At 42.9% G+C, this 18,870-nt stretch overlaps 1 protein-coding gene across 1 annotated transcript in view; it reads left to right on the top strand.

Annotated features, from left to right (window-relative positions):
* The window catches only part of CDC25C (cell division cycle 25C), a 41,416-nt gene that overhangs the window by 12,456 nt on the left and 10,090 nt on the right, over positions 1 to 18,870 (top strand). Inside the window, exons 6-8 of the mRNA XM_021712994.1 lie at positions 1,163 to 1,196; positions 1,919 to 2,008; positions 8,932 to 9,097. Of these exons, the coding sequence (XP_021568669.1) occupies positions 1,163 to 1,196; positions 1,919 to 2,008; positions 8,932 to 9,097 (290 nt within the window). The remainder of the gene's footprint in view (positions 1 to 1,162; positions 1,197 to 1,918; positions 2,009 to 8,931; positions 9,098 to 18,870) is intronic.

The raw sequence follows: 18,870 nt of genomic DNA, 5'->3' as shown, positions 1-18,870 counted from the left end.
AGTGAGAAGTGACACATTTTTGTGATTTAAAGTGCAGAGTGCAGGCAGGCTCTGGAGTCAGAGTGTCAGGATTCCATTGACTTACTGCTTCACCACCTGATTCCATCAGGTTTCTTAACTTCATTGGACCTCAGTTTCTTTATTTGTAACATGGAGATAATAACAACTTCTCATAAACAACTCTTATAAGAATTAAATGAAAATATTTATCCCAGACTCAGTGGCTCAGCCTGTAATCCTAGCTGTTTGGGAGGCCGAGGCAAGTGGATTGCCTGCCCATGTGTTCGAGACCAGCCCGGGCAACTTGACAAGACCTCGTCTCTACAATAAATTAAAAAAAAAATTAGCCAGGCGTGGTACAGAGCGCCTGTAGTTCTGACTACTTGGAAGGCTGACGTGGAAGGATCGCCAGAGCCCAGCAGGTTGACGCTAGGTGGCCATGAGTGTGCTACCGCACTCCAGCCTGGGCGACAGAGTGAGACTCCAACTCAAAAAACAAGCAAACAAAAAAGAAAATGTCTATCTAGCACATAGCAAGCATTTTATAATGCTTGTTATTATTACTACCATAGATTCTTTGTTGGCGATCCTAAAATGTTTAGTCAGGGAATACAGAGGAGTAAAAATTAATTTTAATTCAAATGTTAAACTTGTAAATTTCCTACTTGACTGTTTTAATCTTTTTAGAATGTTATCCTTTGATGTTCAGGTGAATTAGGCACTACTTTAGTGCACTAGAGAAGGTTTTCCGTGACTATTTTTATTAATACATGTGAAAATCTCATTTGCATTGCTTGTGTTTTCTTTGAATTGCTTCAAATGTCCTAACACATATAGATGATTAAATCCTGGTAGGGAGGATAGAAATTAATTTTAAACAATATTAGCTCCTAATAGTGTTGGAAGATTAGTAAATTATAAGTTGTACCAACATAACACTCTTTTATCTTTAGTGCTTATCTATGGTTATACAAGTGGAATAGGGGCCTTATCCCCAGAATGCCTTTTGAGTCTTGATACCTACCACAGGGAATACCCTATGTCAACTAGGAATGGGGCTCCTACAATGAAAGAAAGGAAAATTTGGGATGCCCCGACCCACTGAAGAATAATCAAACAGTATTTGGGGCTTACCTTACTGGCAGTGTGTTTTAATCTACAGGAATCGTCACCAGCGCCTTATGAAATGCAGCTCAGTGAGTAGCCCCTCTTTTTTGGGTTTGGGTTGCTTCTCAGGTGGGAGTCAGAGGGTTTCCAATTCACCTGTAGTTGTGTTTTGTTTTTGTTTTTTGTTTTGAATTGGATTCTCACTCTGTCACCCAGACTGGAGTGCAGTGGCCGACCACTGCAGCCTCAACCTGCTAGGCTTCGGCAATCCTTCCGACTCAGCCTTCCAAGTAGTTGGAACTACAGGCGTGCACTACCACGCACTGCTAATTTTTGATTTATTGTAGAGATGAGGTCTTGCCAAGTTGCCTAGGCGGGTCTCGAACCCACAGACTCAGGCAATCCACTCACCTTGGCCTCCCAAAGCGCTGGGATTACAGACTGAGCCACCTAGCCCAGCCGTTTTGTTTTGTTTTTTGAGTCAGAGTCTTACTCTGTTGCCCAGGCTGGAGCGCAGTGGCATGCTCATGGCCACCCCAGCATCAACCTGCTGGGCTCAGGTGATCCTTTCACCTCAGCCTTCCAAGTAGCCAGAACTACAGGCACATGCTACCACACACCCAGCTAATTTTTTGATATATTGCAGAGACAAGTTCTCACCAAGGTGCCCAGGCTGGTCTCGAACCCCCGGGCTCAGGCAATCCTCTTGCCTCGGCCTCCCAAAGTGCTGGAATTACAGGCTTAAGCCACCGTATTCGGCCCACCTGTAGTTTAAGGATGCTGAATGTTCTCAGTCAACCCTCTCTTTCAGGCATACCTTCTTTGCAGCACTCCGAATGGTCTGGACCATGGCTACAGAAAGAAAGATGCAATGTGTAGCTCATCTGCAAATAAAGAAAATGTGAGTGTTTAATGGGGAACTAGATATAGTAACAGTTTTATTCCTTTGAGTGAAGCAACTTATTGGTATCATTGTGAAACCTTGAGCAGTTTATACCTTTGTATGCTAGACAAGAAAATGTCATTGCTATAGGAAAAAAATTCTGTTTTTTTCTCATTAAATAAAGTTTTGACCCTAGGACAGAAATCTAATTCCAGTTCCTCCGCAGCAGGTCATCATTATTCATGTTCAGTTAATCAGTTTAGGACAAGAATTACCATTACTGTAATATAAGGAATTTAGGAGTTCTTTTTAAAAAAAATTCAGATAAATTGCATAATTTGTTCATAGATTCTTTTTGTAGCTTTACATCCAGGTGTAGATTTCTTAATTTCCTATTTTCCCCTTAGTCTAGCTTTTTGAGCTCCTATTCTGAGAAAGCCATGGTCCTTTTCATCTAAGCCTGAGGCCATCCTTCAGTTCCAAGTTGAAACTAACCTCTCCAGAGTTACCTAATCACTAAGATAATTCTCTTTCTAATCTCTTCAACTAATCCCCTTTTCTAGACATCTTTTTTCTTTTCTGCCTCCCATCCCTTTCCCCAGGTCAATAGTCATAAAAGTTAGCTGCTGTTCTTTTTTTAATTGACTAAGATATGCCCATGTTTTTGACTGTTCTAATCAGCTTTTTCTTGATTTAAAATACTATCTTTCTAATCTCCCTTTATAATCACTTTTTAAATTCTCACCATCCCCAGGTAGGCTCCCTGTGCCTACCCCCTATTCCTTTTACTTATAACCTTAAAATTAGTATCCTGCAAAGCAAATCTGTATTCCATATGTCAAATCCAAACCGTAATTTGTGTCTTCAGAATATAGAGTCAGCCTTGATTGTATATAATGTGTTTTGTGAGGGTTATTTATGGCTTTATTAGATGAAATGTTTTTCTCAGGGCCAGCTAATACTTCTCGTTGCTTACCCAATGCAGTTTTTCTTATGCAGGAAAACAACACTTTGAAGCCCTTAGAGTGGCAGGCACCGAGGAACCTAAGGCTTCACAAGAGATCAGGGGGGCCTTGTATGTCTCCCCTTTCTCTGCTGGTAAGTCACGGAATGTCATCATTAACGTGATAGTGGCTAAAGGGTGGCGGCTCTGGATTTTTAAACATTTGGATCTTTCTAAATTGGTGTGGGCAAGGAAAGGAGATGGAGAAGTTAAGTTTGAGCAAGGAAAAAAAGGAGCCAGATGTCCTCTGTTTTTTTTTTTTTTTTTTTGAGTTGGAGTCTCACTCCGTCATTGTTGTCATCGTTATGTACCTTAAAAATATTTTAGGCCGGGCTTGGTGGTTCAGCCTATAATCCCAGCACTTTGGGAAGCCCAAGTGAGTAGATTGCCTGAGCCCGCGGGTTGGAGACCAGCCTGGGCAACTTAGCTAGACTTCGTCTCTACAATAAATCAAAGATTAATTGGGTGTGGCGGTGCACGCTGTAGTTCTGGCTACTTGGAAGGCTGAAGCGGAAGGATCACCTCAACCCAGCAGGTCAGTGCTGGGGTGGCTGTGACTGTGCCACTGAAACTCCAGCCTTGGCAACAGAGTAAGACTCCAACTCAAAGAAAATTTTCAGTCCAGGCATGGTGGCTCAAGCCTGTTATCCTAGTACTGTGGGAGGCCAAGGTGAGAGGATTGCCTGAGTCCAAGGGTTCAAGACCAGCCTGGGCAAATTGGCGAGACCTCTTCTCTACAATAAGTAAAAAAATTAGCCAGGCATGGTAACGCACGCCTATAGTTCCAGCTACGTGGAAGGCTGAAGTGGAAAGATCACCTGAGTCCAGCAGGTCAAGGTTATGGTAGCCGTGAGTGTGCCACTGCACTCCAGCCTGGGCGACAGAGTGAGACTACAACTAAAAAATATATATGTAGATTTCGTTACATAGTCTAGATTCCTCTCCAAAAAGGTTATAGAAATTTACATTTTCATCAGCAATTTATATCTCAGTGAGATTTGTCATCACTTTAAAATAACTAATTAGATTAAATATTTTACATTTTAAAAATTAAGCTGAGCACAGTGGCTCACACCTATAATCCCAGCACTTTGGGAGGCAAGAGGATTGCCTGAGTCCTGGATTGCCTGAGACCAGCCTGGGCAACTTGGAAAGACCTCATCTCTATGATAAATCAAAAATTAACCCGGTGTGGTAGCTTGCGCCTGTGGTTCCAGCTACTTGGAAGGCTGAGGTGGAAGGATCTCCTGAGCTCATCAGGTAAAGGCTTCAGTAGCCATGAACGTGCCATTATACTCCAGCCTGGGTGACAGAGTGAGCCTCCACTCCAAAATAAAAATAAAAATTAATAGTTGTATGACTGGGTGTGGTGACTCATGCCTGTAAGCCCAGCACTTTGGGAGGCTGAAATGAGAGGGTTTCCTGAACTGAAGGGTTCGAGACCTCATCTCTACAATAAATCAGAAAATTAGCCAGGAGTGGTGGTGCATACCTGTGGTTCCAGCTACTTGGAAGGCTGAGGTGGAAGGATCGCCTGAACCCAGCAGGTCGAGGCTAGGGTGGCTTTGAGTGTGTCACTGCACAACAGCCTGGATGACAGAGTGAGACTCCTACGCAAAAAAAAAAAAAAAAATTAGTAATTTAAAATCAGAATCCAAATATTGAAAAAATAAAAATAATTTGCAGCAATATCATGTGACTATATTTTCTGTAGTGAATGAATGTGTATGATGTCCATTAGCTGCTGGGGTCTTAACTTATTCGGGTACTCACTTGGTTTTCATAGACCACGGACTAGAGGGATTCAGATTCTAAGTAGATAAAGTTGATCATATTTTAGATATTTGGTTTTTTTTTTTTTTTTTAGTTGGAATCTCACTCTGTAGTTCAGACTGGAGTGCAGTGGCACGCTCATGGTCACTGCAGCCTTGACATGCTGGGCTCTGTCACCTCAGCCTTCCAAGTAGCTGGAATTATAGGTGCACGCCAACACACCCAGCTAATTTTTTGGTTTATTGTAGAGATGAGGTCTTGCCAAGTTGCCCAGGCTCAAGTGCTGGGATTACAGCTTGAGTCACCGTGCCTGGCTAGATATTTGATTTTTGAGATGGAGGGATGACTTGGAGCATGGTAAATTACTGGATAGTCTTGTGTGTATGTGTGGTAAAATATATATACCATAATATTTACCAATTTAACTATTTTTGAGTGTTGTATAGTTGACATTAAATACATTAATAAGCCGGGCTCGGTGGCTCAGCCTGTAATCCCGCGCCTTTGGGAGGCTGAGGTGAGTGGATTGCCTGAGCCCGCGGGTTCGAGACCAGCCTGGGCAACTTGGCGAGACCTCTTCTCTACAATAAAATAAAATAAAAAATTAACCGGGTGTGGTAGCGCGCACCTGTAGTTCCAGCTACTTGGAAGACTGAGGCTGAAGGATCGCCGGAGCCCAGCAGGTAGAGGCTGCGGTGGCTGGGAGCAACCACTGCACACCAGTCTGGGCGACAGAGTGAGATTCCAACTCAAAAAAAAAAAAAAAAAAAGATACATTAATGATGTCATGAAACCATCACCACAATCTATTTCCAGAATTTTTTCATCATTCAAAATAAAAGCTCTATAACCGTTAAATGATAACTTCCCATCCTTTTCTCTGCCTTGCCCTTGTTATAACATCTATTTTCTGTCTCTCTGAGTTTGATGACTCTAGGTTCTTCATATCAATTGAATCATAAAATATTTTGTCCTTTTATGTCTGGCTTATTTCAATTAGCATTATGTCTGCAAAGTTCATGTCGTAGTATGTGTTAGACTTCTATTCCTTTTGTATGCATGTACCACATTTTGTTTATCCATTCATCCATTGATGGACATTTGGGTTGTTTTTACCCTTTGGCTATTGTGAATAATGCTGCTGTGAACGTAGGTGTGCATATAGCTGTTTGTGTCCTTGCTTTCAATTCCTTAGTGTCCTTACTCAGAAGTAGAATTGCTGGATGTATGGTAATTCCATGTTTACTTTTTTGAGAAATGACCTTACTGGTATCCATAGAGGCCGTACCCTTTTACATCCCACCGACCATGAACAAGCACTTGTTATTTTATTTTTTTATTTTTTGAGTTGGCATCTTACTCTGTTGCCCAGGCTGGAGTGCAGTGGCATGCTCACGGCTACCCCAGCGTTGACCTGCTGGGCTCAGGCAATCCTTCGCCTCAGCTTTCTAAGTAGCCGGAACTACAGATGTGCACTACCAGGCCTGGCTAATTTTTGATTTATTATAGAGACAAGGTCTCGCCAAGTTGCCCAGGCTGGTCTCTAACCTGCAGGCTCAGGCAGTCCACTCGGCTCGGCCTCCCAAAGTACTGGGATTACAGGCTGAGCCACTGACCCTGGCCTTATTTTATTTATTTATTTATTTTTCAAACTCTTGTCACCCAGGCTGGAGTGCAGTGGCAAGCTCACAGCCTTCACAGCCTCGGCCTGCTGGTCTCAAGCTATCCTTCTGCCTCAGTCTTCCAAGTAGCTGGAACTACAGACACACGCCACCACACCTAGCTAGTTCTTGTGATTTATTGTAGAGATGAGATCTCACCAAATTTCCCAGGCTGGTCTTGAACCCCTGGGCTCAGGCAATCCTCTCACCTCAGCCTCCCAAAGTGCTGGGACTACAGGCTGAGCCACCGTACCCAGCCTGTTATTTTTATAATATTCATCCTAATGGTTGTATAGTGGTATCTCATTGTGATTTTTATTTGTATTTTCCTAATGATTACTTGTGTTGAATTTTTTTTTTTTTTTAGTTAGTGTCTCTCTCTGTTGCCCAGGCTGGAGTGCAGTGGCATACTCATGACAACTGCAGCCTCTACCCGCTAGGCTCAAACGATCCTTTTGCCTCAGCCTTCCAATTAGCTGGAACCACAGGCGTGCAACATCATGACCAGCTAACTTTTTGATCTATTGTAGAAACAAGGTCTCACCATGTTTCTCAGGCTGGTCTTGAACTCTTGGGCTCAGGCAATCCTCTCCCCTCCGCTTCCCAAAGTGTTGGGATTATAGGTGTGAACCACCATACCCAGCCTTTTTTTTTTTTTTTGAGGCAGAGCCTTGCTCTGTTGCCCAAGCTAGAGTACAGTGGCATGATCATAGTTCACTATAACCTCAAACTCCTGGCCTCATGTGATATTCCTGCCTCAGCCTCCTGAGTAGCTGAGAGTATAGGCATGCACACTACTTTGCTTGGCTAATTTTTTGTAAAGACAGGATCTCGTGATGTTGTCCAGGCTAGTCTTAAACTCCTGGCTTCAAATATTCCTCCCACTGTAGCTTCCTAAAATGCTGGGATTATAGGCATGAGCCATTGCACTGACCAGAGCATCTTTTGATGTGCTTATAGGCCATTTGTGTATCTTCTTTAGAGAAATATTTACTCAAGTTCTGTTTCGTTTGTGTTGTTGTTTGTTGTCACTGAGTTGTGGGAGTTCATTATGTAGAGGGTGCCAAAAAAATGTATACACTGTTTTTTGGGGTTTTTTTTGAGTTGGAGTTTCTCTCTGTCGCCCAGGCTGTAGTGCAGTGGCAGCACCTTGACGTCCATCGCAGGCCTGACCTCCTGAGCTCAGGCAATCCTTCCGCCTCAGTCTTCCAAGTAGCTGGAACTACAGGCACGCACCACCATGCCCGGCTATACACATTTTAAGAAAGGAAAAAACTATTAAAATTGTAATAATATATGCCAATAACAAAACATGAATATAAGTCATATTTGACTTCTGTGATTACACATTGCTACTATAACTCAATTCAACTTTGAAAAGTAATATTTAGCCTGGGCAACTTGGTGAGACTTCATCTTTAAAATACATCAAAAAATTAGCCAGGCATGGTGGTACATGCCTGTAATTCCAGCTGCTCAGAAGGCTGAGGTGGGCGGTTCACCTGAGCCCAGCAGGTCGAGACTTGGTGGCCATGAGTGTGCCACTGCACTCCAGTCTGGGTGACAGAGTGAGACCCTGATCCAAAAAGAAAAGAAAAGAAAAGAAAAGTAGTATATAGGTAACACCTTTTTTTTTTTGAGTTGGAGTCTCACTCTGTTTCCCAGGCTGGAGTGCAGCAGCACATTCACGGCCACTGAGCTAAGGCAATTCTTTTGTCTTAGCCTTCCAAGTAACTGGAACTACAGGCATGCGAAACCACGCTCAGCTAGTTTTTGTTGATTTATTGTAGAGATAAGGTCTTGCCAAGTTTCCTAGGCTGGTCTCGAACCCCTGGTTTCAGGCAATCCTCTTGCCTCCGCCTCTCAAAGTGCTGGGATTACAGGCATGCGCCACCACACCCGGCCTAGATAACATCTTAAAATGTATATACATTTTTTTGACACCCTGGGTATATTCTGATATTAATCACTTGTCAGATATTTTCTCTCTTTCTGTGGGTTACCTTTTCATCCTCTTAATATCCTTTGATGTGCAGGAGTTTTTCATTTTGATGAAAACCAATTTATCCCTTTCTTCTTTTGTTATCTTTATTTTTGGTAGCAAAACCCAAATCCAATGTCATAAAGCTTTTTCCCAATGTTTTCTTCTAAGAGTTTTATAGTATATATATATATGGTTTGTTTGTTTGTTTGTTTGAGTCAGTCTCATTCTGTCACCCAGGCTGGAGTGCAGTGGCATGCTCACAGCCTCAACTTGCTGGGCTCAGGTGATCCTTCCACTTCCAAGTGCTGGAACTACAGGAATGTGCCACTATGCCCTGCTAATTTTTTGATTTGCTGTAGAGATGAGATCTTACCAAGTTGCTCAGGCTGATCGCGAACCCGTAGGCTGAGGTGGTCCTCTTACCTTGGCCCCCCAAAGTGCTGGGATTACAGGCTGAGTCACCGAGCCTGGCTCTAGATATGTTTTTAATAGTTTCTAATGTTGCCAATCTACTCAATAGGACAATGGAAACTCAATGGAAAGTGACCTGAAATATCTAGGCAGTCCCATTACTGCTGTTCCAAAACTGGATAAAAATCCAGGACTAAGTGAAGACCAGGCTCTAGAGCTTTCAGATGAACTGATGAAGTTTTCCCTGGAAGATCAAGAAGAGACCAAGGTAAAATGTTCTCTGTCGGGATCTTTGCATCCTTTGCATTTCTTCATTCTGTTAAAAGGAAAATTTTAGACATATTAAGCTTAGCAGAGTCTATTTGAGTAAAAAAACAATTGGTGAATCTGGCAGCCCTCAGAACCAGAAGAGGTTCAGTAAAACTCCAGTCGGAGCCGGGCTCGGTGGCTCAGCCTGTAATCCCACGCCTTTGGGAGGCTGAGGTGAGTGGATTGCCTGAGCCCGCGGGTTCGAGACCCGCCTGGGCAGGCAAGACCTCATCTCTACAATAAATCAAAAAATTAGCCAGGTGTGGTAGCACACGCCTGTAGTTCCAGCTACTTGGAAGGCTGAGGCGGAAGGCGGAAGGAACCCAGCAGGTTGAGGCTATGGTGGCCGGGAGCGGCCACTGCACTCCAGTCTGGGCGACACAGTGAGACTCCAACTCAAAAAAAAAAAAAACACCTCTAGTCGGCCACATGGTCAGGCAGCCTTTTATGGACAGAAAATGGAAATGAAGCACAGAAAACAGAAGTGAGGTACAGAGACAGTCGGGTTGGTTACAGCTCAGGATTTGCCTTATTTGAACATGGTTGAACAGTTGGTTGCTTGTGATTGACTGAGGTTCAGCTATTTGTTACAAAAGTATTCTTGTATGTTAGGCTTTCGGTTAGTTTCCATAGGAAGTTAGTTGTAATTTGTCATGTAAGGATCCAAGTACAGAGGCATCCTCAGACCAAAGTTAGTTTAACAATTCTTTCTTTCTTTTTTCTTTAGCCAGAGTCTCACTCTGTCACCCAGGCAGGAGAGCAGTGGCATGCTTGTGGCCACTGCAGCCTCGACCTGCTGGCCTCAGGCAATCCTTCTACCTCAGCATTCCAAGTAGCTGGAACTGTAGATGTGTGCCACCAAGCCCAGCTAATGTTTTTGACTTATAGAGACAAGGTCTTGCCAAGGCTGGTCTCGAATCCCCGGGCTCGGGCCTCTGTCTCCCAAAGTTCTAGGATTACAGGTGTGAGACATTGTACCCAGCTTTGTTTAACATTTCTGAATGAACTTCATTTCTTTGATTCAAGTAAGAGTATTGGTGTGTTTTTAAAATGTACATTTTATAAGGCAAATATGGTATAGTGGAGTTAGAACACTTGGATTCTAGTCCTCTTCTTTTTTTACTTAGTGTTATGACCATTCACAAAACAATTAACTACTCTAGACCTCAGTTTTTAATTTATAAGATGGAGAACATAGTAATAAAAAGATACTCCTTCAATAGGTCTGTTGTGAATATGATAAAATATTAAAAGTAGCTCATGTTTGTACTGTGTACATACACACATGGTAACTGTGTGGTGAAGGATATGTTCATTTGGTTCGTGGTTATCATTACACCATGTATACATAAATCACACTGACCTTGAATATACACGATTTTTATTTGTCAATTATACCTCAATAAAACTTGAAAAAAAGGTTTAAAGCAATTTGTAATACTGTTTTATCCACAGTGATTTGAAGACCCCCTGCCCCCAGCAGATACCTGAAACTTGGATAGCTCTGAACCTTATATATTCACTATGTTTTTTCCTAAATATATGTACTTAAGATAAAGTTTAATTTTTAACTAGACACAGTAAGAGATTTACAATGATATGCTGGGCATGGTGGCTTACACCTGTAATCTCAGCATTTGGGGAGGCTGGTGCAGGCAGATTGCTTGAGGCTACGAGTTGGAGACCAGCTTGTGCAGCATAGTGAGACCCCTGTCTCTACAAAAATAAAAAATAAAAAAAAAGCCAGGTGGGGTGGTACACACCTGTAATCCCAGCTCCTCAGGAGGCTGAGGCAGGAGGATCACTTGAGCTCAGGGGTTCAAGACTGTAGTGAGCTATGATTGCCCCACTGCACTTCAACCTGGGCAACAGAGTAAATCATATGGTAATTCTATGTTTAATTTTTTGAGGAAGGGCCATACTGTTTCCACAGCAGCTGCACTGTTTTATATTCACACCAGTAATGCACAAGAGTCCCAATTTTTCCACATTCTAGCCAACACTTGCTATTTTGTGCTTTTGATAACATCCATCCTAATGAGTCTGAAGTGGTAGCTCACTGTATTTCACTAATGACTATGTGGCATCGAGTATCTCTTCATATGCATACCGGCCATTTTTATATTTTCTTTGGAGAAGTGTGTATTCAAGTCCTTTGCCTATATTTGAAATGAGTTGTTTCTTTTGTTTTGTCTAATTGTAGTCCTTTATATATCTGAATATCAATCCCTTATCAGATATATGATTTGCAAATATTTTCTCCCATTATGTTGTTTGCCTATTCACTCTGTTGACTGTGTCCTTTGATGAAAAAAGTTTTTTTAACCCAGGCACAGTGGCTATAATGCCTGCAATCCTAGCACTTTGGGAGGTGGAGGCGAGAGTATTGCCTGAGCTCAGGGGTTCGAGACCAGCCTGAGCAACAAGGTGAGACCTCAGCTCTACAATAAATCAAAAATCAGCCAGGCATTGTGGCCCATGCCTGTGGTTCCAGCTACTTGGAAGACTGAGGCAGAAGGATCACCTGAGCCCAGAAGGTTAAGACTACAGTGACCATGAGCGTGCTACTGCACTCCAGCCTGGGTAACAGAGTGAGACGCTGACTAAAAACAAAAAGGAAGTTTTTCATTTTGATGAAGCCTAATTTATCTACTTTTTGTAGTGCTGCCTGTACTTTTGGTGTCATATCCAGGAAACCACTGACAAATTCAATATCATGCAGCTTTTTCCTTCTGTTTTCTTCTAAAAGTTTATAGTATTAGCTCTTAAATTTAGATATTTGATCCCATTTTGAGTTGATTTTTTATATATGGTATACAAGAAGGTTTTAATTTTGTTCTTTTGCTTGTGGAAATACAGTTTTCTCAGCCTGTTTGTCAAAAAGACTATCTTTTCCCTGTTGAATGTTCTTGATATCCTTTTTGAAAATCATTTTACCATATATGCAAGACTTTATTTCTAGCAGCCTCTGGAGCCAGACTTCCTCATACCTTGACTCTGCCACTTTTAGCTGTATGACTATAGCTGAGTTATATGATCTCCCTGTGCCTCAGTTTCTTAGTCTGTAAGACAGAGATTGGAGCCGGGCTCGGTGGCTCAGCCTGTAATCCTGCGCCTTTGGGAGACTGAGGTGAGTGGATTGCCTGAGCCTGTGGGTTCGAGACCCGCCTGGGCAACTTGGCAAGACCTCATCTCTACAATAAATCAAAAAAAAAATCAGCCGGGCGTGGTAGTGAGCACCTGTAGTTCCAGCTACTTGGAAGGCTGAGGCGGAAGGATCACCGGAGCCCAGCAGGTCGAGGCTGCGGTGGCCCGGGAGCGGCCACTGCACTCCAGTCTGGGTGACAGAGTGAGACTCCAACTCAAAAAAAAAAAAAAGACAGAGATTGGGCCAGTTGAGGTGGCTCAAGCCTGTAGTAATCTCAGCACTTTGGCAGGCCGAGGTGAGGGAATTGCTTGAGCCCACGGATTCGAGAATAGTTTGGGCAACTTGGTGAGACCGTCTCTACTACAATAAATCAAAAAATTACCTAGGCGTGGTAGCACGCACCTGTAGTTCCGGTTACTTGGAAGACTGAGGCGGAAGGATCGCCTGAGCCCAGCAGGTCGATGCTGGGGTGGTGGTGAGCATGCCACTGCACTTCAGCCTGGGCAATGGAGTAAGACTCCAACTCAAAAAAAGAAAAAGACAGAAATTGTCCTAATACCTGTTTCATAGGGTTGTTGTAAGGATTGAATATGTTGATTATATAATTACACATGAAACAAGTAGAACAATATTTGTCAATAGTGCTTAATTCTTACAGTATATTGCAATATAAGTGCTTAATTATTATAGTGTAGGGATAAAATATGTGGAGTTGTAAAAAAGGCTGTTAGGTGAGGGACTGCTCAATGGCTTTGATGTTTTCAGCAAAGTAACAATTGAAGTAATCTGTTGACTTAGATCTTGAAAAGCAGGAAAAAGTTTATATTTGACTTTTGGAGACTGCAGAATTCGTAAAAGGCAAATGAAATTATATTGTTAGCCGGGCTCGGTGGCTCAGCCTGTAATCCCGCGCCTTTGGGAGGCCGAGGTGAGTGAATTGCCTGAGCCCGCGGGTTCGAGACCCGCCTGGGCAACTTGGCGAGACCTCATCTCTACGATAAATCAAAAAATCAGCCGGCGTGGTAGTGCATGCCTATAATTTGGCTACTTGGAAGGCTGAGACGGAAGGATCGCCAGAGCCCAGCAGGTCGAGGCTACGGTGGCCGGGAGCGGCCATTGCACTCCAGTCTGGGCGACAGAGTGAGACTCCAACTCAAAAAAAAAAAAAAAGAAATTATATTGTTAAGGTCCCATGAGGGTATTATAAGGCAGAATTGTATGGCATAGTGTCTTTCTATAAGAATACTCTGGCCTGGAGGCAAGATTGGAACTTTGGAACTCTAGGGATAATAAAGTGAGGGTTGGGCTTTGCCAGTGGTGGATGAATGTGGGGTTAAGGGGCCTCAGTGATAATGAAGGCAGCAGAGAAGTTGATGATGACTCGAAGCCTGGCTGAGCCGCCAAATGTCATTAGGTAGACTCGGTGAAGAACATCAATGTGACTGAAAGTTGCTGAGAATGTATAAAGTGGCTGGTTTAGAAAGTTTTGAGAGCTCAGGGAGATTTTAGTCAGTTTGAGGGCATGCCATGTTTGAGCTCTTGGGAGTTGAGAGACAGATAGTGGTTATGGGGTTTTGTTTTGTTTTATTTTGGTTTTATCCCAGTTTGTTGAGAGCCTGATATAGAATGCTGGAGAAGCTTGGTGCAAGTATTTGAGGAGCTGTGAAGTCACACTCTTACCAAAGTGTTGTCAGTGAATATTGTAAGAATGTGGGAAGTACAATGGTTTTTGTATTGAACATAGTAACAGGGACTAGAGTGGAAGGAGGAAAGGAAAAATGAGAGTCAGGTAATAATAAAAACTTCCATTTATTAGCTACTTAGAATGTACTAGGCACTATGTGCTAAGCCGTTTACATCCTTTATCACATTGAATTCCCATTGCAACCCTAAAAGATAAATATTATCCCCCTTTAAGGAGATGCCATTGAGCTTTGAAGTAGGGGATCTTACCAAAGGTCACAAGTTAGAAGTATCAGAGCCAGATTTTTTTTTTTCAATTTAAAGTCTCATTCTGCTATGCAGTGGCATGCTCACGGCCACTGCAGCCTCCACCTGCTGGGCTCAGGTGATCCTTCCACCTCAGCCTTCCAAGTAGCAGAACTACAAGTGTGTGCCACCACACCCAGCTAATTTTTGACTTATTGTAGAGATGAGGTCTTATCATGTTGCCCAGTCTGGTCTCGAACCTGCAGGCTCAGGCAGTCTTTTCACTTCTGCCTCCCAAAGTACTAGAATTACAGGTATGAGCCACATCGCCCGACTTTCAGAGCCAGAATGTAAACCAAGATCTGCCTGACTCTGGAGCTTATGATTTTTAGCATTATTATGGTGTTTCCTGCTGAAGATATGTGGGAGGTCAAAATCATCCTAGGGATATATAATAATGATAGTTGCTTTTTGTATAGGTTGATAAAATCGAATACCTAGAGTTTGAATAAACAAAAGCATAAGAAGGATGATGAATCAATTATCTAGAACAGTGCTGTTCAGTAAAACTTTCTGAGATGGTAGAATTGTATATATTTTTTGATTCAGAGCCTCACTCTGTCACCCAGGCTGGAATGCAAGTAGCACGCTCATGGCCACCTCAGCCTCAACCTACTGAGTTCAGGTGATCCTTCCGCCTCAGCCTTCCAAGTAGCTGGAACTACAGTCATGCGCCACCACATCTGGCTAATTTTGATTTATTGTAGAGACGAGGTCTCGCTATGTTGCACAGGCTCATCTTGAAACGGTGGGCTTAGGCAGTCCTCTCACCCCTGCTTCCCAAAGAGCTAGGATTGCAGGTATGAACTACTGCGTCCAGCCTGGTGGAAATATTTTATGTCTGTCTAATACAGTAGCCACTGGCCACATGTAGCTATTGAAAGCTTAAAATTTGGCTGATGTAACTCAGGAACTGAATTTTTAATTTTCTTGATTTTTTTTGGTTTGTTTTTAAGAGATGGGGTCTCATTATGTTGCCTAGGCTAGAGGACAGGGGGCTGTTCACAGGCGTGGTCATTGTGAACTACAGTCTCAAACCCCTGGCCTTAAGCAATCCTTCTGCCTCTGCCTTCCAAGTAGCTGGGACTACAAGCGTATGCCACCATGCCTGGCTAATTTTCTTGAGAATTAATGTAAATAGCGATATCTGACTAGCATTTGTTATATTGGAAAGTGCAACCCTAGAACTCTCTATAAAGTATGGTCCCTGGAGTAGCTGCATCAGTATCCCAAGGGAATTTCTTAGCAGTGCAGATCATGGGTCCTCCTCAGACCTTCTGAATTAGAAATTTGGGTTGGGACCCAACAATCTGTGTTTTAACAATTTACCTTGGTGACTCTGAAATACACTAAAGTTTGAAAGCTACAGTTCTATGACAATATTAAATCCTATTTTATTTAAACTTCATTGGTTTCTGGGAAAATAACAGAACCAAGATATAATCTGAAAAGGGCAGGACAGGTGTTGGAGAATTGACAGTGACTTTCCTGAAACATAAATAGTTTTGAGGATTTATTGATAGTGGAAAGTAGATCTGTGGAAAAAGAGCAAGTTAGAGATAGTGTAGGTAACAGGTCGCTAGGGCTTCTGAAAAAAAAGAACATAAAACGAACATTTAGCATTGCTTTTACAAAATATGTTACTCTCTACATTTGTAGGATGTAGTTAATATTGTCAAATCTCAACTGGTGTTGTAACTTAGTAAGTTAAATTTAAGGTTAGTTAAAAAGAAAATATTTTTCTTTTCAATTTTATACTTGAAAACTTGTCTAAAATGTGTGTAGATCTGCCTTTATGAAATTATAAGTACAGTACAATGAACATAACTGAATCTTTCTCTGATTGAAGATATTTCGTAGTCTCAAACATCATTCTGATTGTGTAACATAGACATTATACACAGTGTATTTAAAACAGACTGAGAGCCAGGCTCGGTGGCTCAGCCTGTAATCCCGTGCCTTTGGGAGGCTGAGGTGAGTGGATTGCCTAAGCTCGTGGGTTCAAGACCCGCCTGGGCAACTTGGCGAGACCTCATCTCTACAATAAATCAAAAAAAAAAAATTAGCCGGGTGTGGTATACGCGCCTGTAGTTCCAGCTACTTGGAAGGCTGAGGCGGAAGGATCGCCGGAGCCTAGCAGGCGAGGTTGCGGTGGCCGGGAACGGCCACTGCACTCCAGTCTGAGCAACAGAGTGAGACTCCAACTCAAAAAAAAAAACAAAACAAAACCGACTGAGGTCGGGAGCAGTGGTTCATACTTATAATTCTAGCACTTTGGGAGGCAGAGGCAGGAGGATTGTTTGAGCCCAGGTATTCAAGACCAGCCTGGGCAACATAGTTAAGACCTGGCCTCTACCAAAAAAAAAAATTAGCTGGGCATGGTGGCATGTACCTGTAGTCCCAGCTACTTGGGAGGCTGAGCCAGGAATATCTCTTGAGCCCAGGAGGTCAAGGCTGCAGTGAACCATGATTATATCACTGCACTCCAGCCTGGGTGAACTTGACTCAAAAAAAAAAAAAAGGAATAGGGATTTTTTTTGTTGTTGTTATTGATTTACTTCTTTGCTAAATAGAAATAGATAGCTGGGTGTGGTGGCTCACACCTGTAAATCCCAGCACTTTGGAAGGCAGAGGCGAGAGGAGCCCAGGGGTTTGAGACTGGCCTAGGCAACTTGGGGAGACCTCATGTCTACAATAAATCAAGAAAAGTTAGGGCCAGGCTTGGTGGTTTAGCTTGTAATCACAGCACTTTGGCAGGCCAAGGCGAGTGGATTGCCTGAGCTTGCGGGTTAGAGACCAGCTCGGGCAACTTGGTGAGACCTCATCTCTACAATAAATTGAAAACTAGTCAGGCATGGTAGCACGCACCTGTAATTCTGGCTAATTGGAAGGCTGAGGTAGAAGGGTCGCTGGAGCCCAGCAGGTCGACTCTGGGGTGGCCGTGAGTGTGCCAGTGTACTCCACTCCAGCCTGAGGGATGGAGTGAGACTCCAACTCAAAAAAAAAAAAAGAAAAGAAAAGTTAGCTGGGGTTGTGATGGCCGCATCTGTGGTTCCAGCTACTTGGAAGGCTGAGGTAGAATGGTCGCTTGAGCTCAGCAGGTAGAGGCTGCATTGGCCTTAAGCATACGATTGTATTCCAGTGTGGGTGACAAGAGTTAGACTCTGACTCGAAAAAGAAAGAAATAGATACCTTATAAAGCAGTGAATTCCTTGGAGATTGTTGTCACCTTAGTGATTTCTCATTCATTTGTTCATTTAAAAATAATAATTAAATAACTATTAAGTGTTAGACACTGTGGTAGGCACTGGTGATACCAATGGTGAACAAAACAGACTAGAGTTTATGTTTTTGTCAGGGTGACAGCAAAACACAAAAAGCAATTTTTATTAAGTTAATAGATGTTCTAGTTAGAGTTCTTGGTTGCATATAATAGAACCTGATTCTAGTTTCCTCAAACAGAAAAGGGATTTTCTAGAGAGTATCGAGGAACTCAGGGAATCCGGAAGATTCTAGGTAGACTGGAAAACAAAGTAAGGCTTGACTAAAATACTACTACAAGAACACTGTGCTCAGGATGCCACCACTTGCTGGGTGGACATACAGTGTCATCATTACTGGTCGAGGCGTGATCCACGCCACTGCCCTCCAGCCTGGGTAACAGAGTTTTTGTTTTTTTTTTCTTTTTTTTAAAAGCATGATTTATTGAAAGAGCAGAAAAGCTCCCACAGTGGGAGGAGACCCTAAGGGGTTGCCCACAGAGTTTTTAAAAATTATAAATTCGGCCAGGCTCGGTAGCTCAGCCTGTAATCCCAGCACTTTGGGAGGCTGAGGCAGGTGGGTTGACTGAACCCACAGGTTTGAGACCAGCCTGGGCACCTTAGTGAGACCTCCTCTCCACATTAAAAATAAAAAATTAGCCAGTCGTGGTAGTGCATGCCTATAGTTCCAGTTACTTGAAAGGCTGAGGCGGAAGGATGGCCAGAGCCCATCAAGTCAATGCTGGGGTGACTGTGAGTATGCCACTGCCTTCCAACCTGAGCGAGAGTGAGACTCCAACTCAAAAAAAAAAAAAAATTACAAATTCAATCTCTTTTTATAGGTATAATCAGATTTTCTATTTCTTCTTGAGTCAGTTTCAGTGGTTTTGTTTTGTTTTTTAGAAACAGCATCTCACTATGTTGCCTAGGCTTGACTCAAACTCCTGGGCTCAAGTATTCCTAGGCCTACTGATTAGCTGGGACTACAGGTGTGCACCTCCGCAAAAGCTACTTTCAGTAGCTTTTGTCTTTTTAGGAATTAGTACATTTCATGTAAGCGATCTCATTTGTTGGCATATATTTATTCATAGTGATTCCTTTTTTTTTTTTTTTTTTTTTTGAGTTGGAGTCTCACTGTCGCCCAGACTAGAGTGCAGTGGCTACTCCCGGCTACCGCAGCCTCGACCTGCTGGGCTCCGGCGATCCTTCCACCTCAACCTTCCAAGTAGCTGGAACTACAGGCGCACGCTACCATGGCTGGCTGATTTTTGATTTATTGTAGAGATGAGGTCTTGCCTGCCCAGGTGGGTCTCGAACCCACGGGCTCAGGCAGTCCACTCAC

This window comes from Carlito syrichta, unplaced genomic scaffold (assembly GCF_000164805.1).
Source record: "Carlito syrichta isolate Samal-C Ts95f unplaced genomic scaffold, Tarsius_syrichta-2.0.1 Scaffold303986, whole genome shotgun sequence".
In the NCBI taxonomy this organism is placed as follows: domain Eukaryota; kingdom Metazoa; phylum Chordata; class Mammalia; order Primates; family Tarsiidae; genus Carlito; species Carlito syrichta.
The sequence above is the reverse complement of the archived record's forward strand: the minus strand, read 5'-3'. Positions and strand labels throughout refer to the sequence as shown.